Source organism: Amphiprion ocellaris, chromosome 9 (genome assembly GCF_022539595.1).
Source record: "Amphiprion ocellaris isolate individual 3 ecotype Okinawa chromosome 9, ASM2253959v1, whole genome shotgun sequence".
NCBI classification, from domain to species: domain Eukaryota; kingdom Metazoa; phylum Chordata; class Actinopteri; family Pomacentridae; genus Amphiprion; species Amphiprion ocellaris.
Genome location: NC_072774.1, coordinates 23,050,979 through 23,075,156, shown reverse-complemented (window position 1 = coordinate 23,075,156; position 24,178 = coordinate 23,050,979). Strand labels below are relative to the sequence as shown.

The following is a 24,178-nucleotide window of genomic DNA, read 5'->3' as shown; positions in this document are numbered from 1 at the left end:
TGTGTCGATCTGTTAATACAACGCTGCAGTTCAGACTTGTGTTGATAGTAAAATCTTACCTTGGTGTGACCTCTGATTGTTGATATGACTTTTATAGAAACATGAGCAGGAAAATCATTCAGACATCGAGTGAAATATTCAGATTTTGTGAGATTAACACAGCAGAGTTTATGTCTGAAAGGACCTAAGCACTGCTGCATTAGTCGCTACATAAGCAAAATCCACCTGTGCCTAGAAATCCTTAGAAATCCTCAGAAACCGTTAGACGTACTCAGGAGTACTCCTCCTTCGGTGTTTCCAAGGAAACCAGAGTCCGACTGATAATGTCATTAATCAATACACAATCAGTAAACGGATCAGTCCGCAGACAGCAGAGTGTTACATCAGCAAACAGAACCGAGACTTCCACCTGGACAAAAGGGGTGTGGCCTCTCTGACATCCCTTGAGCTGTTGGGTGTGGCCTCGGCCTGCTGAACCAATGAAGTGTCACTAAAAGAAAAGAACAACATGAACATTTAGCAGGATGTTTCATTGAAATAAAACATGTCATAAATACATTTTGATTGACAGGTGACAGTCACCTGTCAAAGTGAGAGTTCCCTCTGTCCGACCACAGCTCACCTGCAAACACACACAGGTATGTCACCACTTGGACACTGTTCTCATCAAGTTCTACTTCTGATATATCAGATGTTTACTAGGTGTTCACCAGGTCTTCAAAAGATATTCACTAACTATATCAGATGTTACCCAGGTGTATGAGATGTTCACCAGGTCATTCATGTGTTTACGAAGTGTATGACATGTTCACCAGGTGTATCAGGTGTTCACCAGGTGAATCGTGTGTTTACGAGGTGTATCACATGTTCACCAGGTGTACCAGGTGTTCACCAGGTGTATCGTGTGTTTACAAGGTATACCAGGTGTATCTGGCGGTAGTGATTCCTTGTGCTGCAGCTGGTCTGACTGGTTTGAACTGGAAACACAGAAACAAATGTTCAGGTGAACAAGTGTGTTCCAGAGGATGTTGTCCACCTGAGGTCCATGGACGTGAAGCAGTGACAGTGTAGTGTGTGTGTTACCTGTTCTGTCCAGATGCTACACTCATGTATTCAGGGGTATCAATGCTTTTGCCCCCTGCACCCTGCCTACCTGTTTGATATTAAAGCAAAGAAAATATTAGATTTCCCCAAATTGTCAGACCAGCGTCTACCTGAAACAGATGAGACTCACCTGACCCCTCCCCTCTCTGCTCATCTGACTGCTGATTGGCTGCTGTGCCTGGACTGTGTGTGATGTCACCCTTTCTGTGAGAGAGGTAAAGCATGAAGACAAAACTGATCAATCAATTGACCAATGTTTGGCTCAGGTGTGTCACAATGACAGTTACCTGACATTCTGTCCAACAGGTGAACTTTGTGGGTGTGGTCTGAGTGGGCGTGGCCTGACTGGCCTCTGAATGACAGAAAAAACATCAGCTGTTAATCAGACTGTTTATATAATAACATATTATACTAATGAGTTATCAGTTGATCAGCACTGAGCTGTTTTCAATGGATAGTGTTTGGATCAAAAGTGTGGGTCGCGTTGTGTTGTAGGTGTTATTGTAGTGTTGTGTTGTTATAGGTGTTGCTGTACCTCCTGTAGTGTTGAGGTGTTGTAACATTGATGTAGTTGTTGTATTATTGTCTTGTTGTGGCTTTGTAGTGTAGCTGTGTAGTTGTAGGTGTTGTGTTGAGTTGGTGTGGTATTGTAGCTTTGTAGCTTTTGTAGTGTTGTGGTGTTGTTCTGTTGTAGGTGTTGTTGTGGTGTTGTGTTGCTGTACTGTGTTGCTGTCAGACCTGCAGCCCAACACTCATCTTCAGAACTGCAGTCAGTCGCTCCACCAGTCGGTCCTGAACACCACCACTGTCCTGAAAGTCAACCAGGTGAGTTGTGATTGGTTAGAATGAAGTCAGCACTGGTAAGTTCACTTTGTGTTGTTGTTACCTGGCAGTGAGAGAGCGTGCTCAGAGCCTGTTTGTAGAGCTGGACAGCTCTCTGCTGCTTCCTCTGCTTCAGGTAACATTCAGCCAGTGATTCACACACCTGAACCTGAGCCAGGTGATCCTCTACACACAAACAAGTGTAGACCGACAGATGTAGAAAGTCAGGTGTAGATAGACAGATGTGGACAAGCAGCTGTAGACACACAGATGGTTATCACCTGTGTCTCTGAAGCCCTGCAGAGCAAGGATGAAGCTCTCCACTGCCTCCTCTTCATCACCCAGCTGACTGCAGGCAAACGCCAAGTTTGTAAAACATCGAGCCTGGTCACCACGGCAACCCAGAGAGCCTGTACAAAACACATACACACACACACATACATACAGGTTTACAGATGCGTGTTAGAGGTGTATGACACGTATACAGGTGTGTTGTCTCACCATACAGGCCTGCAGCCAGCCTGTGGTAGCCCACTGCAGGGCTGAACTGGCCCATAGAGTTGAGGGCGGCTCCTAGGTTGTGCAGCACGCTGGCCAGCAGGGGGGGGCACTGAGCAGCGGGACCCAGAGCCAGCTGGAAACACTGCACCCCCTCCTGAAAACACCTGAGCCGGCAGTAGGACACGCCCACTGAGAGGTACAGCTCACCTGGATGAGAGCAGAGTGGATATCAGTCAGTGAATTCATTCGTAAGATGATCTGTTTATTCAAGGTGATTACCAAGGATCCTCTGGTCACTGATGCTGTTGGTCAGACTCAAACACTCTGTCAACATGGCACTGATGTCATCCTGGCTGAATTCATCTGATTGGATCATGTGACTTCCTGCTTCTTTCAGTGCTGTGGCTGCAGAATCTAACATGGCCGCCATTTTGTAACTCTCTGCAGCCCGCAAGAAGCCCTGAACCGCCTGAGACCAGTCCTGTAACAGACACACCTGTTAGCTGACACACCTGTGACCTGACGCACCTGTGACAGACACACCTGTTACCTGAGACACCTGCAACCTGACACACCTGTATCAGACACACCTATGACCTGACGCACCTGTAACAGACACACCTATGACCTGACGCACCTGTAACAGACTCACCTGTGACCTGACACACCTGCGGCCTGACACACCTGTAACAGACACACCTACAACCTGACACACCTGTAACAGACACACCTGTGACCTGACACACCTGTAACAAACATGCCTGTATATAGTTCTGATACAGGATCAGTTTCTTGTTCTGATTCAGTTTAGGTTCTGGTTGAAGTCCTGGTTCTGATTCTAACCTGGGTTCTGCTGTAGCAGTGGCTCAGCTCCACACAGGCGTCTCCTTCACTGCGTCCGTCTCCCTGCGACCGGTACAGCTGAGCAGCCTGCAGGAAGAATGTGGCGGCCTCTAAGCTCTGTCCCAGCGCATTGTGGGCCAGGCCCAGGTTGAACTGGAGATCTGGGAGGCGGTCTGCCTTTGGACCAGGCTGAGCCTGCCGCAGGAGGTCAAGACCTTTCTTAGGTTGGCCTGCCTCCACGTAAGCCGCTCCAAGGTTAAAGGAACAGGCCCGCAGAACCCGGGAATCCTGCAGCTGAGGACAACAGAGCATTATGGGAGATCCTATTATTAATAAAAATACTACTACTACTACTACAGACCACCACCCCTCGCCTCTAACTCTCACTTGTTGGATCCACCCTCACCTGTGTGGCAGCCTTCAGTGCGTCCTTGAAGCATCTCAGAGCATCCTCTAGCCGTCCCTCCTGCAGAGCTTTGTGTCCAGCAGATGTTAACTCCTCGATGTCCTTCATCTTCCTCAGCTCCTGTCTCTTCCTCCTCACCGTCACCTCTTCCTCATCTGTAGGAGACAGAGTGGTCATAATGGTATATATATATTTATAAACCTTTATAAACTATATAAAAACTAAAAATCAGTGAAGTATGTGAAGCACAAAAAAGACAAAGATAAATTAGTTGGATTCGGAGTCCAGCATGTTAGGTGGGAACCTGACCAGGATCACCACAGTGAATGCATCGTCCTGACCGTGAAGCACAGAGGTGGGAGTGTGATGATATGGATCTGCATGAGTGAAAAACATGTTGATGAAATTTCTAGATGCACCATGAATGTCTGAGGATAAATCAAAATACTGGCTGACAAGATGAGTCCCAGTCTGCAGAAGCTGGAAGAAGAGGGATATTCCAGCAGGAGAACTTCCAAAGAACAACATCACACAAGAGCTTCTACACTAGAACAAAGTGGAAATGGAACCTGGACAGTGTGAATCCTGACCTGAAGCTAACAGAACCTTTGTGGTATTTTCCAGAGAAAGATAGAGCAACACAACCTCTCCAGCTTAGAGCAGATGAAGAACACACTGTGAGAAGATGTGAGCAAAAATGAGTGGACTCTGGTTTCCTCCATGCTGAGGAGGATTGAGTCTGTCATCAGAAACAAAGGTGGACCTATGAAGGACTGAAGGAACCAAAGAAGCTAATGAAACATGGACTCACTTTAGATCCACTGAGTTCCTGCTATAGAGCCTGAATTTAATATAGAATCTAAACTGGTGGTTTATAATCTAATATCAGAGACAATACTCTACTGTAGAAGTAATCTGATTACTGCGAGGGAACAGTTTAGAATCAATTGATGTCTCAGTTATATTTCACTGAGCTGCACTCACTGCTATATGTTTCTTACTGCTTGCTGCAGCTCATGGCGCCCCCTGCTGGAAGAAGCAGCACATAACTCTTAGATTATAACACTTTATTCTGTAGATTCTCAATTGAGCTCAGGGTTTTTTCAGAGCTTTCAGGAGCTGCAGCCCTCCTGCTGATGAACTGACACCTGAATGCTTCACAGTAATCTCAGTATATTAATATAGTGTCATAGCTGGAATTGACCATATATATATATATATATATATATATATATATATATATATATATATATATATATATATATATATATATATATATATATATATATATATATATATATATATATATATATATATATATATATATGGTGCTATAGTTTGGTTCCTGACAGTGTTTTAAATATACTGAGCTCACTGCTTCTTTGTGTTCTGTGTACAGAAAACAACAAATCTGCCTTAAACCTGGTAATAAATGCAGTTTTAAGTTGATGCAACAAAATATAAAACAGATAACCTGCAACGTTCTGCTCATCTCACCCTGTTATTAAATCAGTTTTATTCTTGAAATGAGCAAAGAAACCAGACACAGTTTCAGTTAGCTGTAAACAGACTGCAGCACTGACAGAATAAAAATGATCTATATTAATGAACAATTATATGATCAGTTGTTTGGTCCATAAAGTGCTAAAAATATTCAGTTCATTAAGGCATCAAACAAAGAAAAGCAATAAATTCAAACATCCAAGAGGCAGAAGAGTTGGACCTCAATTATGGTATAATTAATCAATGTTCAGTAAAAAAAAAACTTAAATAAAATAAAATATTGATCTCTGAGGGGAACAATCTGACTTAATGACCCTGGAATAAGACATCAGGGCTTTCTTGTTTTGTACAACAATGTAGTTTTATTCAAAATGTAATAAATACATAATTACTACTACAAAATTTTTAAAAAGAAAAATAAAACATGACTTCAGCATAAAATTTGAAATATATGAGGTTAAAAAAAAGTCACAATTAAATATTTAAACATTAAATATTAATACATTAAATAATGGCATTTTTAAAGGACTATAAATACTTTTCTTGTGGGCTTTTATTTCATAATGCCACATTTATATATCTTATATGATAATTTATGTATATATTGAGAATATATCAATAGTAATATGTATTGAATTGGGTATTTATTATCGAATAAAAAAGTATTCCAGAGTACTGCAGTGGTAATGTTGGTGTAAATAAACAGGTGAAGAATTCTTTAATGAAATAAACCTCCTGAACAAAGACCAGCAATAAATCCTAAAAGATATTAGTGATTCAATGGTTGCTGCTAAACAGCTGCTAACTAGTGGCTAAACTGATGTTAAACAGCTGCTAACTTGATGTTAAACAGCTGCTAACGTGAGTTTTACACAAACACTCACAGACTCCGGCTGAAGGCAGAACTTCTTCTCCATATTTACCTGTTCACTGTTTACATGTTTACCTTTATACCGTTAGTACTTGCGTACTTGGCATGCTAACCCTCTGCTAGCTGCTGTAGGTTGATTCGGTTGCTATGGAAACAAGAAAGTTCTCGCGACAAGACATAAAAACAACGAAACAGTTTGGCAAACAGCCTGAGCAATGGCCTGTGTCCAGGTGAGTTCATAACAGATGACACGTTTTAAATTATAGAGAAGGTTAGCTTTAATTTGGCTCAAACGGCAGGAAACTCCAGGGACCACAATGCAACGCGGCTACATCCGCCTGGTTCAGCCAATCAGAGAGCGGCGGGAGCTTTCAAACCTGCGTCAGGAAACAGTTGAGGAGGAGGAAAGTTTGTGAAGCTGAAGTTTAATTTCAGCCTTTTACGGAACAAATTTCACCTTTGGTCGTTTTAAACCTTCAGCTTCAGTCATCGAGACACAAACTGACGGTTATTTAGCCGCAGCACCGACACAACATGGCGGATTCTCAGAGTCACTGTAAGTTTAATCAGCGAAACACACAGTTTAACCAAATTACATTATCTACTGTCTGTTTTAACCAGGTTACATTAACCTACTGTCTGTTTTAACCAAGTTACATTATCTACTGTCTGTTTTAACCAGGTTACATCATCTACTGTCTGTTTTAACCAGGTTACATTAACCTACTGTCTGTTTTAACCAGGTTACATTAACCTACTGTCTGTTTTAACCAGGTTACATCATCTACTGTCTGTTTTAACCAGGTTACATTAACCTACTGTCTGTTTTAACCAGGTTACATTATCTACTGTCTGTTTTAACCAGGTTACATTATCTACTGTCTGTTTTAACCAGGTTACATTAACCTACTGTCTGTTTTAACCAGGTTACATCATCTACTGTCTGTTTTAACCAGGTTACATTATCTACTGTCTGTTTTAATTAGGTTACATCATCTACTGTCTGTTTTAACCAGGTTACATTAACCTACTGTCTGTTTTAATCAGGTTACATTATCTACTGTCTGTTTTAACCAGGTTACATTAACCTACTGTCTGTTTTAACCAGGTTACATTATCTACTGTCTGTTTTAACCAGGTTACATTAACCTACTGTCTGTTTTAACCAGGTTACATTAACCTACTGTCTGTTTTAACCAGGTTACATCATCTACTGTCTGTTTTAACCAGGTTACATCATCTACTGTCTGTTTTAACCAGGTTACATTATCTACTGTCTGTTTTAACCAGGTTACATCATCTACTGTCTGTTTTAACCAGGTTACATTAACCTACTGTCTGTTTTAATCAGGTTACATTAACCTACTGTCTGTTTTAATCAGGTTACATCATCTACTGTCTGTTTTAACCAGGTTACATTAACCTACTGTCTGTTTTAATCAGGTTACATTAACCTACTGTCTGTTTTAATCAGGTTACATCATCTACTGTCTGTTTTAACCAGGTTACATCATCTACTGTCTGTTTTAACCAGGTTACATCATCTACTGTCTGTTTTAACCAGGTTACATTAACCTACTGTCTGTTTTAACCAGGTTACATCATCTACTGTCTGTTTTAACCAGGTTACATTATCTACTGTCTGTTTTAACCAGGTTACATTAACCTACTGTCTGTTTTAACCAAGTTACATTAACCTACTGTCTGTTTTAATCAGGTTACATTAACCTACTGTCTGTTTTAATCAGGTTACATCATCTACTGTCTGTTTTAACCAGGTTACATTAACCTACTGTCTGTTTTAATCAGGTTACATTAACCTACTGTCTGTTTTAACCAGGTTACATTATCTACTGTCTGTTTTAACCAGGTTACATTAACCTACTGTCTGTTTTAACCAAGTTACATTAACCTACTGTCTTTTTAACCCGTGCATTGTGTGTTGTAATGTGCATTGTGTGTTGTAATGCTATATATCGTGTATTGTAATGTTGTATATTGTGCGTTGTGTATTGTGTGTTGTGTGTCCAGATGAGCGGCTCACAGCAGAGCAGATGGATGAACAGAGGATCCAGAATGTGGCCTATCAGTACCTGTGCAGGCTGGAGGAGGCCAAGAGGTCAGTAAACAGAACCAGAAGCAGAACCACAGGTCTGCACCACACAGCAGGGGTTTCTGTATTTACAAAGAATAGATACACAAGGAAAAGAGGACTTTCTTGAGCTGCTGTTAAATATAACAATATAAAAATATGCAGAATTTACCCTTGGGTATCAGTAAAATATTTCTATTCTGTTCTGTACCCTGCATGTTCACGATGACCTCTGTTTAATACACAAACTGATGTTTTTTCACTTTGTTAAAGACTTTAATAGAAACCAGATTTAAATCATAATTCTGGGCAGTAATGAATCATAATGCCTCTTTTTATTTTTATTGTTAGTTTCCAGTTTAACTCCACAGTTTTCAAATATGTATGTTGTTTCCTTTTTATACTGAGCTGCTTCATACAGTCACACTCAGTTTATCAGAACAAAATGAACTTAATAAATAATGTGACTGTTTCAGTGTAAGGAAGTTTGATCGTGTTGAACCTGTTCTGTAGCGTAGATGTCAGATCAGTTTACCTGCTGACAGAATGGATGTTATCTGTTCAGGTGGATGGAGGCTTGTTTGGGGGAGGAGCTTCCTGCTCCCACCGAGCTGGAGGAAGCTCTGAGGAACGGCGTCATCCTCGCCAAACTGGGTCATTGCTTTGCTCCAACCGCCGTCCCCGAGAAGAAGATTTATGACCCCAAGCAGCTCCGATACCAGGTCACATGACGCACTGATACAGTCCAGTTAGAATCGGTTTGAACCAGTCAGATCCTGCTATTTTACCAGTCTGAACCAGTTTCTGCTAGTCAGAACCAGTTAGAACCCATTTATATTGGTCAGAACCAGTTTATATCAGTTCATACTAATCAGAACCTGGTTCTACCAGTTTCGACCAGGTCGAGGCAGTTTATTGACCATGTTAGTCTATTTAACCAGTAGAACAAGCTCCTCTGTCAATAATCAGCAGCATATTAATCTGTCAGTAGTAATTACCAGCTGTTGATCTGTCAGGAATCAATAATCAGCTCTATTGATGTGTTCAGGCCGTGGGCCTCCAGTTCCGTCACACTGACAACATCAACCACTGGAGGAATGCCATGACGACGCTGGGACTGCCAGCAGTAAGTGAACAGGCTGATTGGTCAAAATATTGATCATCTGATCAGTTTGAATCAGGAGTGATTGCCTGTTGATTTCAGATCTTCCATCCTGAAACTACAGACGTGTACGACAAGAAGAACATGCCCAGAGCTGTTTACTGCATCCACGCACTCAGGTACACCTGACTGTACTGTACCTATCTGTCTGATTACGTGCCTGTCTAAACACCTGTCTGTATATCCGTCTGTCTGATCGCCTGTGTGTACACCTGCCTGTCTGATCATCTTTCTACCTATGTGCCTCTCTGCAGCCTCTACCTGTACAGATTGGGTTTGGCTCCACAGATTCACGACCTCTATGGAAAAGTCAAGTTCACAGGTAAAGATCACGCACAGGTAAACGGGTATCAGTCAGGTACAGGTGTTGTTCCTCAGCCTGTACAGGTATAGTGGCTTATTTCCATCTTGGAAATCCTTTGTGTGACCTTAACAGTGAAAGGTTTTTTTCTGTTTATTGGATCACCTGGTGGTGAACACCAGCTATTGTTCAGATGTCTGGACCAATCACAGAGAGTCTTACTAACATGTGATCTGTGCATTCAGAGGAGGAGATCAACAACATGAAGCTAGAGCTCGATAAATACGGCATCCAAATGCCCGCCTTCAGCAAGATCGGAGGAATCCTGGCCAATGAGCTGTCAGTGGATGAAGCTGCAGGTAGAGAGGGGGGCTCTGATTGGCTGAGAGCTCACAGGGCAGGCAGGTAAACTAACCATGTGTTTTCCCATCAGTCCATGCGGCAGTGGTAGCCATTAATGAGGCGGTGGACCGATGCGATGCTAGAGCGACGGCGGCGGCTCTGAGGAACCCAGCTGCCTTGCTCACCAATCTGCAGGAGGCGCTGATGAGCATCTACCAGGAAATGCTGCAACAGGCGAAGAGGAATAAGGCTGAGCGGGCCGCAGGCAGGGTGAGACATGAGTTCTGATTGGTTGGAGACACACACCTCTGTCCAGTTAGATTACTGTGTGTTGTTGTTGACAATATTGTGTTTGTGTGTCAGCGAGGAGCATCGGAGGACAAAGACATGTATGAGGAGTATCTGACTCAGAAGGAGATCCAGGAGAACATCAACACCGTCAATGGTGAGGCAATAAGCTCCTCCCTGTCAGTGATGTCAGAGCTGTCATTCATATTGATGTCTGTGTAGATTCTCAGTCATGATGATCCTCAGAGCCTGAGTAGAAGTCAACCGGACTTCTCTTTGTAGTGTTTGAAGATGTTCCGCCTTCATCCAAGAGGCTTCTTCAGTGTAAACTGACTGATGGAGAGTTTCAGATTTTTATTCCATCCTCCAAATCACATGACTAATGACTCATTAACCACCCAAACTTCACATGCCTCGAGGGATTAATGGATGTAAACCCACCTGGGGAGGGTCTCAGGTCTGCAATATAAGTAGCTGGAAGGTGTTGTAGACCCTTCTTTGTTTACTGATGCTGCCCCAGTTCACACAGATGTTTTCATTCAATCGTCTCTCAAACCATCTGTCCTGAGAGTTTTGAAAGGAAACTTAAGGTTGCATGTTGACATGTCTTTAGAAAATCACCAAAATTCCAAAATCTATCAGCCAGAAACTGTAGACAATTGGAGCCGGATAGCTAAGTGACTAACACCTCTGACTTTGGTACAGGAGATTGGGGTTTCAAATCCTGGTCAGGGTGCAGTTGTCCAGGGAGGACCCTTAAGCAAGGTCCTTAGTGCTGCCCCGCCTGCCTACTTTGTGTTGTATCCACTCTTAGATGTATGTCACTTTGGATTAAAGTGTCTGCTAAATGGAATTGTAGAATTGGCAGATTTTGAACTTTTTTGACTAAAGCTACTAGTCTGTGACATGCCATTCAATGGGAAACACTAACCAAAAGATTAACCAAATTTCATCAATATCACTTATTTCATTGAAAAAAATAACATTTTGATAAGAGTGAAAAAATGCCCAGAACCTGTTTGGACTTCAGAGGGCTTAGGCAGCGACTTATGTTCTTTGAACAGAGGGATTCCATCTATCAGGTACTTGTTATACGGTCCTCATCAAGTCTTTGGTCCTTAATGGGACATGAGTTATCATGTGATTTTGGGGAGAGAATAAATACCTGGAACTCATCATCAGGCTCTGAGGAATATTGATGACTGATAATATCACTGATGCTTCTGTTTCAGTTCGATCAGCGGTAGAGCAGGTGGATGAAGCTCTGGATGCTGCAGATGAACTCTCTCTGCTCTCGGCGCTGCAGCTGCCATGTTTGGCCCTCAGTGGCCTCCATGCTGACAACGGCCCCTGGTACCTGGACCAGCTGTCAGCAGACCGCCAGCAGAAAGCTCTGGTACAGATGATAAACAAACACACACACTGCCTTTGACCTCTCTGTGACCCCTGTGTGACCTCTGACCCCTGTGTGACCTCTGACCAGGATCAGGGTTCTGTTGATCCTCTGGAGCCCTTTGAGCTGCAGGACGGCGTCACTGTTGCCAACCAGGACGCTCAGAGAGCCAGAAACGGTGAGTTACTGCCTGTCTGCACCTGAACCAAACACACCTGTTGAACTTGGAACCTCTGACACACACCTTTCTATCTGTGTGTTTCAGTGCATGCAGCAGTGCAGAGTGTTAATGCGTCGCTGCACAGCAATGACCCCAGACACACAGTCAGCTGCCTGATGGCCTCCGACCTCCAGCTGCCTGAAGTGTTTCCATCTGCTGCGACGCTCTACCACCGAGAGCTGCAGCTGCTGCAGAGACAGACTGCACAGGTAATTGCACCTGAGACAGGTGCTGTGTCTCAGGTGTGTCAGCTGTTTTGTTTACATGCTGTGTCCTGCAGGGGGAGCTGCAGCAGGAGGAGCTCTTTGTTGCCGTGGAGATGCTGTCGGCTGTTGCTCTGATCAATCAGGCCCTGGAGGTGGGACGCCTGCAGCAGTTCAGCTCCTCGTTGATCAGTCCATCTGCAGGACTCTCTGATGTAGACCACGACCTGCTGGACAGGTACGGCTCTGAACACCTGTCTGTTACCTGTCTGTCAGAGTGTCACTGCACCTCACTGTGATGTCACTGTTGCAGGTATTTTGAGTGTCTGGTTGGTGTGAAGAAGCAGGTGGGCCGAGATCTGCTCACCTGGAATCAGCTGCAGGAAGGAATCAACGCTGTCAACATCTCAGTGCAGGACGAACACCAGCGTATGTAAACACAAACAACAACATAACAACAACATGTCAACAACACAACATGTCAGCAACACAAAACATATCAGCAACATAACAACTACATGTCAGCAACAACATGTCAACAACATAACAACATGTCAACAACATAACAACATGTCAACAATAAAACATGTCAGCAACACAACATGTCAACAACATAACAAGACAACATGTCAACAACATAACAACATGTCAGCAACATAACATGTCAGCAACACAACAACGTGTCAGCAACACAACAACATGTCAGCAACACAACGACAACATGCCAATGACAACACAACGCAGTATGTCAACAACACAGTGCAGGATGAATGCCTGACCTCTGAGTGACCTCTCTTTGACCCCTGTGACCTCTCCAGAGCTCCTGGCTGTTGGTCTGATCAATCAAGCTGTGATGAGAGGAGACATCCAGCAGCTACTGTCTGCTCTGCTGCTGCCCACCTGTGGTGTGGATGAGGTTACACCTGCCAACACCAGCAGATACCTGACCCTGCTGACCAGAGCCAGGCAGCACAAAGCACAGGTAAATATAAAGAGGTAAACCTGCACAGATACAGTACCTATAAGGAGTATTCATTTAGTCTGATGGACAAAAAGCTTAACTTTAATCTCTTCAGACCAAAGAACCTTCTTCCAGTTGACTTCAGAGTCTCCACGTCTTCTGGGGAACTTAGTCCAGATATAATATGACCTTTTTTCAACATTGTCTTTTTCTTTGTCTCCCATAAAGTTTTGACTGATGAAGAACAGACAGCAGTTGTATAAATAATCTCTCCCATTTCAGCTGCTGAAGCTTGTAGCTCCTTCAGAGGAGTCATAGGTGTCTTGGTAGCCTCCCTCACTCATCTATATCTTGCTCGGTTCCTCAGTTTTTGATGACATCCTGCCCTAGTCAGATTTTTTCAGTGTTCCATATTCCTTCAGTTTCTTAATAATGACTTTAACTGGACTGAAAATTGTCTTGTATCATCCCATGATGGATGCTTTTTAATAAGCGTTGACTGATGTGGTTTTTAATTATTAATAATGAAGAAATTAAGATAACCAAACCTGGAACTGATATACATTAAAAGTTATTCATTAACAGCACATGATAGCAGGAAACCTGTCATTCAAAGCTACATGTTCATTAATAATAATTGCTGTTAATGAATAGATACATATATCCATTAAATATTATATATTAACAGCATGTGATTGCAGGAACATGTCATTACTCCGCCAAGGAACACGGCGGAGCTATGTGAAGATCGGTGTATGTTTGTCCATCTGTTAGTCTGTCTGTTAGCAACATTACTCAAAAATGGACTAACAAATTTGGATGAAATTTTCAGGGAAGGTCAGAAATGACACAAGCACCAAGTGATTAGATTTTGGCAGTGATGCAGCTTATAGTCTGGATACACGGATTTGTTAAAGATTCCTGAGTCATAGTGAGATAGCAGCATGGCGTCACTGTAACCATGACAACAAGCGAACGCTACATCAGCTGCCTGCTGACGATCACATGATTGTGATCCTACTACAAATCAACCGCTGTGGACTTATCAGGACTTATCCGTCAGAAATTATACAACAACTGAGCAGCCTTGGCAGAGTACTGCATGCTCTGAGTGCTTTTCTTGTTTATATCTAAAATACTTAATAAGGATCATTGTAATTGAATAATTACAATAGAAATAGGAGTGATGACATCTGAGTGTCATGTGGCGCTACAAAGCTCTCCTGTTTATTGTAGAATCAGTTAATTGAGATCAATAACAGTCTCCTTTATTTCTGTCTGCTATTCGTCATAGTTTTTTTCTATTTTATTATTTTTATTGGCCACTGAGGTCCAGATCATAAAGTATTTTTTCTTATTGTTGTCCAGAATCTGTTTCCACCAGCTGTTAGCTTAGCCTTAGTCAGTGTGAAAGCAGCTAATGTCTTTATATTACAGTCACTGAGACACATTCACTGACCTCAGATGATCCATTTACTAACTGCTGACTTCTAGCACCAACTGGCTCCACCTGAGTTCACTCAGTCACTATAAGTGAATACTTATGAAATCACTTATTTTAAATGTTATATATTTAATTAATTATCGTTACATTGTTGCAATCTGTTTGTCGAAACCTTTTTCGGAAATGCTGGTCAGAAAAGTCCAATTAAACTGACCATAATGCACTGTTGGAAAGCAATAAAAAGAGAAAACTTCCAGGGGTGAAGAATACTTTTTATGCCTGTAAGAATGTTTACAGACGCTGTTAAAGTACACAGGTTAAAGTGTACAGGTGAATCCACACAAGTGACCAGTTATCAGTGACCAGGGTTTCAACATTCAAAATAACATTGATCTCTGATGTTCACCATGACCTTCTGAACTTTAAACCAGAACTCACATGTCCTCCTTCTGTCCAATCAGGTGAGCAGAGACCCAGGAACTGAGCTGTGGTTGGCTGATATCCAGGAGGCTGTAAGGAGAGCCAATCAGCAGAGTCAGAAAGCTCTAAAGTGTGAGTTACATGATTTAACTTGTTCAGTATTAAAGTGTTTCAATCAGGCAATGATTGAGAAACCAGCCCCACACCAAAGTGCAGCTAATACCGCATAAAGCATGTTTCTGTTACATGTTTCATTACATGTCGTGTGTAGAACATGGTTGTCTTTCCCATTAAACTCCAGTCAGATATCAGCATCATCACTTAAGACGTGTTTGGAGAAAAATAATGAGCATCACTTGTTGAAAAGAGCTTTTAGAAAGCTGAAGTGTTCAAAAATAATCATATAAAGGCAGTGATGATTTAAAAAGAACACAAGTTAAACTTATGATTCAAAGGAAAATGGTAAGACTTACTTTTACTTGATTGTTGATATTAATGCATTGATTATGTGTGTCAGTGTGTCTGTCGGTGGCAGCAGTGAACCAGGCTGTGAAAGAGAACAAAGTGAAACAAACTCTGCGAGTTCTGTCTCTACCTGAAGTGGAGCTGCAGGGAGTTTCACCTGGCTGTGCGTCAGAGTATCAGCAAGAGCTGAGCACCCTGATCGCACACCGGATGCAAACAGGTGAGACGCGCACAGGTGCTCCAGGTGTGTGATGGTCAGGGTCATCTGTGCTCTCTGGCCTACACTCAGTAACAGCTGACTTTAAGTTTCTGTGGTTTCAGGAGATAACAGGAGTCCTTGGGTTCGAGTTCGGCTGCAGGATGGATCTTGGTATTACTTTCACCTGAACAGGTTGGAGGGAAGCTGGGACAGACCCAACGGATTCATACACAACACCGTGTTCATCGACCACCAGGAGATACAGGTGAGACACACCTGAGACACAACGTAGGATGTCCGCAATGACTTGGAGTCTCCTTTCTGCCTGTTTGAGACAAAGAATAGAGATGTTCCTGGCCTGTGATTGGTCAGCAGTTTTGTCTTATGACATGTGATGTCACGCCTCCCCTGCAGGAAGTGATCCGCAGCGTCTCAGCGTCCTACGGTCGCAGTGTCCTGTGGCGAAGCAGCGAAGCCCTCGTCATTCGCCTGCAGGCTCTGAGTCGAGGGTTCCTGATCAGACGACAGCTGGAGGCTCGACAGCGTTACCTGGTCAGTCAGGCACCTGCTGTCGTCATCATCCAGGTGAGGGTGCTGCTGCCTGTCAGAGGTCTGAGGCTGACCTCAGGTGAGTCTACCGTTTCCACCTGTGAGAAAGCTGTGTCCAACCGTCTCTGGTCTGTGTTCAGGCTCAGTGGAGGAGGTTTGTCCAGCAGAGGGCATACCGCCGGCGGCTGCAGTTCCTCTACATGAACTGGAGAGCTGTTGTCAAGGTAACCACTGCTGTTTTAATGCTTTATTAACAAGACTTGACCCCTGTCTGCATTTTAAACCTGAACTTCTGTGTACAGTTTGTTTTAATGTGTAACTAAAGTTTTTTTCTCTAATCTCATTATACATTTTAACGTGTATAAATTAACCAGATCTTTTCCATCAGAGGAAGGGAGATGGTGTATTTCAAACTCAAAGAACTAAAATAAATAGTGAGATGAATGAATGTGTTTCAGCAGATCTTTGAGTTTACAGCTCATCAGTGATGTTTGTGAACAGATCCAGTCAATGGTGAGGATGTGGCTGGCGAGGAGACGATATCGAGCTCGACTGAGTTTCTTCAGACGTAATGTGAGTCCTGTTGACGTCTCTGTTAACACAATATTTAACCACTTTAACTCGGTCTAAATTTTAATGTTTCTCTCAGTCATCTACTGTGGTTTTAGTTAAATGTGCATTTTCAGACTATTCTCCCTGTTACACGGAACCAAATGCTGCACAGAAGGACACACTGCGGTTGTACAACAGTGTATGATTCTGCAGCATCAGTGTGTAGTAACTGTGTGTGTCCACAGGTGGGTGCTGTCATTAAGATCCAGGCCTTCTTCAGAGCCAACAGAGCTCGAGAAGAGTACAGAATGCTGGGTGAGGTCACTAATGAGGCGCTAATTCTGATTTGTTGAACTGCAGCATGACTTAGTGCCATCATGAGTTAGATTAATCATGCTGCCGTTCATTTGGTCTGTGTCATTAATAAGCCCCTCCCCTTCTCCTGTCTTAGTACACTCAGCCACGCCTCCGCTGTCTGTGGTCAGGAAGTTTGTTCACCTGCTTGACTTGGGTGACGGTGACATCAGAGAGGAGGCGGAGCTTCTGCGTCAGAGGGAGGAGGTGGTGAGGAGTATTCGCTTCAACCGACAGCTGGAGGCTGACCTGGACCTGATGGACCTGAAGATCGGCCTGCTGGTCCGCAACAGAGCCACTCTGCAGGTAAGGACCAGAAATCAGACCCTTACAGAGACCTAGACCAGGACTGACTCAACCCTTGACTAGAACTCCGACCCCCTGCTGAACCTCAGACCCAGATTTAGTATGTCAGTCACAGAAACCTGATCTGCTCCTTCAGCCTGCCTCGTTCAGGTGTAAGCTCCACCCCCATCTCTCTGAACAGGAAGTGGTGTCTCACTGTAAGAAACTGACCAAGAAGAACAAGGAGCAGCTGTTGGACATGATGGATGGGGAGAGAAGTAAAGGACTGAAGGCTCTGAGCCGAGACAGGAGGGAGAGACTGGAGGCCTACCAGCACCTGTTCTACCTGCTGCAGGTAACACACACCTGCTTTACCTGCTGCAGGTAACGTACACCTGTTCTACCTGTAGGTCTGTTCTACCAGGTGGAACAGGTGTATCTGTTACCTGCTGCAGTTGTGTTGGGGTTAGTGACACTGTGTGTGTGTGTGTTTCAGACACAGCCACTGTACCTGGCTCAGGTGATCTTCCTGATGCCTCAGAGTCGCTCCACCTCCTTCATGGAGATGTTGGTGTTCAGTCTGTTTAACTATGGCTCTGGCCGCAGAGAGGCCTACCTGCTGCTTCAGCTGTTCACGGAGGCACTCCGATACGAGATCAGGTAACGTACAGTGATGTCACTCTGTACCTGTACGGTGATGTCACTGTCTTGTGTGTGTGTGTGCTGATGTCACTGTGTGTGTGTGTGTGTGTGTGTGTGTGTGTGTGTGTGTGTGTGTGTGTGTGTGTGTGTGTGTGTGTGTGTGTGTGTGTGTGTGTGTGTGTGTGTGTGTGTGTGTGTGTGTGTGTGTGTGTGTGTGTGTGTGTGTGTGTGTGTGTGCTGATGTCAGACTGAAGGTGGAGCAGCCTCAGGATGTGGTCACCGGGAATCCTACCGTCATTAAGATGTTGGTGAACTTCTACCGCCGCGGTCACAACACCCTGCGGGAGGCGCTAGGTCCAGCTCTGCAGGATGTCCTGCAGGACCGAACCCTTAGCATCAGGACCGACCCAGTGGATGTCTACAAGACCTGGATCAACCAGACTGAAACCCAGACCGGAACCAAAAGGTCAAAACAGAAACTACCCAACGGGTTCAGCTGAAAACCTGTAGGTGTGTGAGTGACTCACCTGTCCGTCTCACCTGTCTGTCTCTGCAGCGCTCTGCCCTACGATGTTTCTCCTGAAGATGCTCTGTCTCACCCTGAAGTTCAGAGACGCATTGACATCGCCATCATCAACCTGAAAAACCTGACGGACCGAGTTCTCAAAGCCATCACCTCCAACCTCCATAAACTACCGTAGGTCTCCACCTGTAGACAAACTACCGTAGGTCTCCACCTGTAGACAAACTACCGTAGGTCTCCACCTGTAGACAAACTACAGCAGGTCTTCACCTGTACATAAACCTCCTCATGATTGTGTTTTATTTTGTGTTTGTGGTAGTTATGGTCTTCGTTACACAGCGAAGGTGCTCAGAGACGCCCTAAAGGCGAAGTTTCCTGATGCCAGTGAGGATGATCTCTACAAGGTAAATAGGAAGCTTTACTGGTCTTAGTGTTTTTTTTTCCCCCACTTACTACCAGTTCAGAAATTACATGTTTGTAAGAGCTGTTATTTTGTGATTAATAAATGTGTCCTCCATTTTTATCACAGCTGAGTGCATCATGTTGTCATTAAAGGACATTTAAAATTTCAGGTTCCACCTCGAACATACGACAGTAACAGTGAATCCCTCTGTAACCTGCTGCTGCTTCCTGCAGATCGTCGGTAACCTGGTCTACTACCGTTACATGAACCCAGCTGTGGTGGCGCCAGACGGCTTCGACGTGGTGGATCGCTCTGCAGGCTCGGTGCTGCAGCCGGAGCAGCGCCACATCCTGGGCTCCATCGCTCGCATGCTGCAGCACGCCGCCGCCAACAAACTGTTTCATGGAGACGGATACCACGTCAGAACCCTGAACCAGTACATCAGCCAGACGCACAGCAAGTTCAGGTCTGAATGAAGCAATCAGAACCCATTAGTCTGTTAGAGAGCTTCAGGAAACACTGATTAACATCTGATCAATTACAGAAAATAATCTGTAGTTGTAGTTAATTCAATGAGGATTTTTTTTTTTTGTTCATCAATCTGTGTTCATTTTGCTTCTTTTTCATTAGTTCATCCTTTCTCGTTGTTTTGCATTTATTTGTATTCATTTAGTGTCTTTTTTTGTTTGTGCAGGTTTCTTTTGTTCGTGCAGATCTTTGCCATCAGTTTGCATCTTTTTGTGTTGATATAGTTGTTTTCATAGTTTCGTCTTTTTGACATTCTGATTTCGTGCTTACCATTGATTTGCATCTACTTGTGCTGATTTTTGCTTAAAAGTACAACAATTAATCAATTACTTTTTATTTTTTAAAGTAATCTCTATTTGGATAATCAATCAGTTTAAGTAATTTTTAATGAAAATAGTCCAAATTCTCTGATTTCAGCTGCTTCAGTGTGAATATTTTCTGGTTTCTCTGTGACAGTAAACTGAAAATCTTTGGACAAAACATGACATTTGAGGACAAACCTGACCGTTCTTTGTTCTTCAGGAGGTTCTCTTTAGTGCTCTCTATTCTTTAGGAGATTTTCCTCACCGCTATCTGTTTTCTCTGTTCTTCAGCAGGTTTTCCTGACTCTTCTCTATTTTATCTGTTCTTCAGGAGGTTCCTGCAGTCGGTCTGTGATGTTCCTGAACCAGAGGATAGATTCAATGTGGACGAGTTCTCGGAGTTGTTGATTGTCAACAGACCTGTCGTCTACATCTCTATCAGCGAGCTACTCAACACTCACAAGGTCAGAAACTCTGCACCAGAACCAGAACCATTACCTGGTTCCAAACTCGTTCTGACCTGCCATCTGTCTCTGCAGCTGCTGCTGGAACATCAGGAGGTTTTGTGTCCGGACCTGTCAGACCCTCTCAGGCTCATCCTGAAGGACCTGGGACCAGTTCCCACCCTGCTGGAGATCAGCGGTACTACAGCTGATTTATATATCTGGTTCTGGTTCTGGTTCCGGGTCTGTTCCTGAGTCAATCTGAGTCTGTGTTTGTGTGTTTCAGGAGAGTCCTCATCAGCGGCTGATCCAGGATCAGAGTCTCAGAGCTGCAAGACTGAAGTCTCTCTGATACTCACCAACAAGTTCGACATCTTCAGTGACGACAACGACAAACCAGATGCCAGAGGACTGCTGCTCAGGTAGCTTAGCATGTTAACCTCTGCTACTCTGGTAGCTTAGCATGTTAGTGTCTGCTGCTCAGTTAGCTTAGCATGTTAGCCTCTGCTGCTCAGGTAGCTTAGCATGTTAGCCTCTGCTGCTCAGGTAGCTTTACATGTTAACCACTGCTGCTCAGGTAGCTTAGCATGTTAGCCTCTGCTGCTCAGGTAGCTTAGCATGTTAGCCCTCCTTATTTACAGTTTTCTTTTCAAACAGCTTTCAGTCTTGTTTCAATGTTTTTGCAGCACAAAGCAGCTGATCATTGACGTCATCAGGACTCAGTCAGGTGACTCCCTGAGTGACATACTGAGAACGACGCCCTCACATGATCAGGTAACACAAACTCACCAACACAAGAAGTGTTTCTATCCTGCTGTCATGTTTATTTTCTCACCTATCCTAACCTGAACTGTTTCAACAGGAGATGTGCCATGATTGGCTTGTGCAGCGGCGGGCAAAGCAGGACGCTCAAACACCTGAGAAGATGAAGAGGAACCAGTCGCTGGTTGCCAACGGCAACCTGAGTCTGGAGGAGAAGAAGAGGAAGATTCTGAGGAGTCTTCGTCGTCTAGAGGGACTTGGCGTCCTGAGAGCGCCGCAGAGTGAGAACCAGATCCTGCAGATGATTGCCAAGGTGACGCCTCGGTTCTGATTTTAGTTCCTGCTGGCCTCAGCAGGAATATAATAATGTAGTATAATGCATATATTAATACAAATAATATACTATAATACATATACTAAAATAAATATAATAGTATAAATAATATTCTACAAAACATGTAGTATAATACATATATTAATACAAATAATATACTATAAGACATGTAGTATAATACATGTATTATTACAAATAATATTCTATAAAACATATAATATAATGCATATATTAATGCAGTATATTACATGTAGTATAATACATATATTAATACAACTAATATACTATAAAACATAGTATATTACAGATCTTAATATGAATAATATACTATAATACATATAGTAAAGTACATATATTAATGAAAATAATATACAATAATGCATGTGTCAGACATGTATTAATGCAAATAATATACTATAATGAATGTAGTATAGTGCATATGTTAATACAGCATGATAATATAGTATAATGCATATATATGTATTGTCACTTTATATAATGTCGTATATTGCAGTATAATAAAGGTGTTTGGTCCTCAGGACATTCGTCAGCAGCGTCTGCACCGCCAGCGCCGGGGGGCGGAGCTTCTGAAGCTCCGTCAAACACTCAGCAGCCTGCAGGTGAAGAGCAGCTTCCACAGTGAACAGGTGGACTACTATAGACATTACATCACATCCTGTCTGGACAACCTGACCGCCAACAGGTACACACAACAACAAGACCTTTCAACACATCCTCTCAGTAACGCACACGATTATACAGATGTCAGTGAGCTGATATGATTGGTTCTCACACACTGTGGCTGTTTTTTATTGCAGTAAATCAACCAATAAGAAGACAGCAGACGGTAAAGGGAAGAAGAAACTTCCAACTCTGAGCTACAGCGCCGCCCGGCTGCAGGAGAAGGGAGTTCTGTTGGAGATTGAAGAACTGCCATCTACACAGTGAGAACACAGCACATAGAATACACTGAGGGAGAACCTAGAACACGTGTTAGCACATGTTGTCATGGGTTCTTTTGTAGGTTCTGAACTGTTCTCGTTATATTTTTTAACTGTTTAAGGTTTAAGAACGTTGTCTTCGACATCGTTCCTGCGGCTGAAAAAGGAACCTTCAACGTCAAAGCTCGATTCCTCGGAGTTGAGATGGAAGAGTTCAAGCTCAAATACCAGGTATGAACCGGGCCAGATACTGAGGTAAACCGGAGTAGATATACCAGTAAACCGGTGTAAACCAGTGTGATTTATGTGTGTTGCAGGACCTGCTACAGTTGCAGTATGAGGGCGTGGCCGTGATGAAGATGTTTGATAAGGCAAAAGTCAACGTTAATCTGCTCATCTTCCTCCTCAACAAGAAGTTCTTCAAGAAATGAACCGAGTGACTTTCTAACCTCTCCAGCTCTGACTCTGCATCTCACTACCTTACCTATTTTTATACATGAACATACTACAGAGTGAGGCATCGGCTCACCATCTCTGTTTATAAGCTCTATCATGAATGTTTGTGTCACAGTTTCAGCTGTATTTTATATTAACTAGAAAACAATACGTAACCAGGAGACAATATGAACTTTATACACAGCATTTTGAATCGTACTACATCTCAGTGTATAGTGAGGTGTTCCTACACTCCAATCCATGAAACTCACCTGTCAGCTACTTTATATCTCACTAGAATTTTACCAGTGGGACATCTGTTGAACACTCCTTTCTCTGTTTTGATACCTAACTCAGTATAACAGTGAGACATCTTTTACAGTCCTATCTTTGGGTCTAACTAACAGTATAGACCTCTTGTTTTTATTTTATTCCACTACATTATCCATGTTTATATGAGACCGAGTGAGGCATCTTCTCTCTACTATCAATGCATTGCACCTAAAAAGTCAGATTTAACTTTTAGAATTTAAACAGCAACAACTGTTTTGTTATGTTGCTGTTTGATCAGATTAATTTAGATGCTTCCAGGACTCTGTAGAACTCTGTGGGTGGGACTTTGGTTGGTGATGACAGATTTCATTGCTCACTGAAGTCTGAAGTTTCTACTTACAGCTCAAACAGAAAATCTGATCATTTTAGATAATCAACCGGAATCCAGCTGACAGTAGCTGCAGATTCCTGATCCCTGACTGATCGATAACAGCAACTGATTGATAACAGCGACTGATCAACAACTGTAAATATTTCCTGTCACTTTCTTTGCTCTTCTGTTTTTGTGTCAATGTCTAAAGGGAAACTTTTAAACAAATAAATAGTTTTCTACTGAATAAACTGGTTTTCAGCTGCTGTTTTGTGATTCACTGTTACTGTAGGTGCTGGGTTTAGTTTGGTAAAATAACCTTATTACTTATTGAACTGATACAGTTGAATGAATCTGATTTTGACTGTTTTCTGTAGCTGCAATTCTGCACTTTTCAAGGTCTAGACTTTGACTCGACTCGCATTCCCAAAGTTCTCTGTAGAACAAATGATTCCAGTCACAGAACTCAGATGTGTCTCAGATATTTATTCAAAGTACAATTTCACAGAAAACCGACACGCTGATTCCAGAACTGAAAGAAAAAGACTAAACCACAGTTCAGTCTGTGCCGTCACAATAAAATGAAAATGTTCCTCTGTTGACCTTTAACCTTTTAGCTCCACATACAAAAACATCTGCAGAAAAACAAACAACAAAATTTGAATAAAACTAAATTTGCCAAAAAAAACATCTATGTGTTATGTGAACTTTAATATATTCTTATTTTTCATCAATCTCAGGTGATTTAAGTGACAAATCCACTGCCTGTAAACAGTCTGAAACTTGGTTCTCTGATGTTTGTTGGTTCTCTGATGTTTGTTGGTTCTATCTGATGTTTATTGGTTCTATCTGAAGTTTATTATTTCTATCTGAAGTTTGTTGGCTCTGTCTGAAGTTTGTTGGTTCTGTCTCATATTTGTTAGTTCCAACTGATGTTTGTTT

The 24,178-nt window shown here is 42.8% G+C and overlaps 2 protein-coding genes across 3 annotated transcripts; one reads left to right on the top strand and one right to left on the bottom strand.

Annotated features, from left to right (window-relative positions):
- Positions 1-76: 76 nt before the first annotated feature.
- On the bottom strand, positions 77-6,332 carry LOC111587981 (tetratricopeptide repeat protein 24). 2 transcript variants are annotated; one of them, XM_035942956.2, is made up of 14 exons: positions 6,064-6,332; positions 3,677-3,831; positions 3,271-3,564; positions 2,707-2,908; positions 2,428-2,634; positions 2,208-2,336; positions 1,991-2,112; positions 1,843-1,914; positions 1,392-1,456; positions 1,235-1,308; positions 1,084-1,153; positions 922-977; positions 583-622; positions 77-490 (listed from the first exon to the last, which is right to left on the bottom strand). In XM_035942956.2, exons 2-14 carry the CDS (start codon positions 3,782-3,784, stop codon positions 379-381), a joined length of 1,551 nt encoding a protein of 516 aa, XP_035798849.2. In that variant the 5' UTR covers positions 3,785-3,831; positions 6,064-6,332; the 3' UTR covers positions 77-378. The 2 variants fall into 2 exon arrangements, with proteins under 2 accessions (XP_035798849.2, XP_054869841.1); XM_055013866.1 differs by lacking the exon at positions 6,064-6,332 and having other exon boundaries at positions 3,677-4,802.
- An 86-nt stretch (positions 6,333-6,418) lies between these two features.
- Positions 6,419-23,487, top strand: iqgap3 (IQ motif containing GTPase activating protein 3). Its single transcript, XM_023298013.3, has 38 exons — positions 6,419-6,606; positions 8,082-8,169; positions 8,708-8,864; positions 9,191-9,268; positions 9,347-9,423; positions 9,559-9,626; positions 9,851-9,964; positions 10,039-10,217; positions 10,311-10,392; positions 11,468-11,631; positions 11,719-11,806; positions 11,894-12,057; positions 12,129-12,289; positions 12,365-12,480; positions 12,870-13,033; positions 14,918-15,008; positions 15,394-15,561; positions 15,663-15,805; positions 15,955-16,125; positions 16,230-16,313; positions 16,591-16,662; positions 16,887-16,956; positions 17,093-17,301; positions 17,483-17,635; positions 17,777-17,940; positions 18,170-18,388; positions 18,479-18,619; positions 18,765-18,849; positions 19,082-19,314; positions 20,010-20,142; positions 20,218-20,320; positions 20,408-20,543; positions 20,808-20,895; positions 20,984-21,196; positions 21,757-21,920; positions 22,036-22,161; positions 22,281-22,389; positions 22,476-23,487. The coding sequence occupies exons 1-38, from the start codon at positions 6,585-6,587 to the stop codon at positions 22,587-22,589; spliced, it is 4,911 nt and encodes a 1,636-aa protein (XP_023153781.2). The 5' UTR covers positions 6,419-6,584; the 3' UTR covers positions 22,590-23,487.
- The last annotated feature ends 691 nt before the right edge of the window (positions 23,488-24,178 follow it).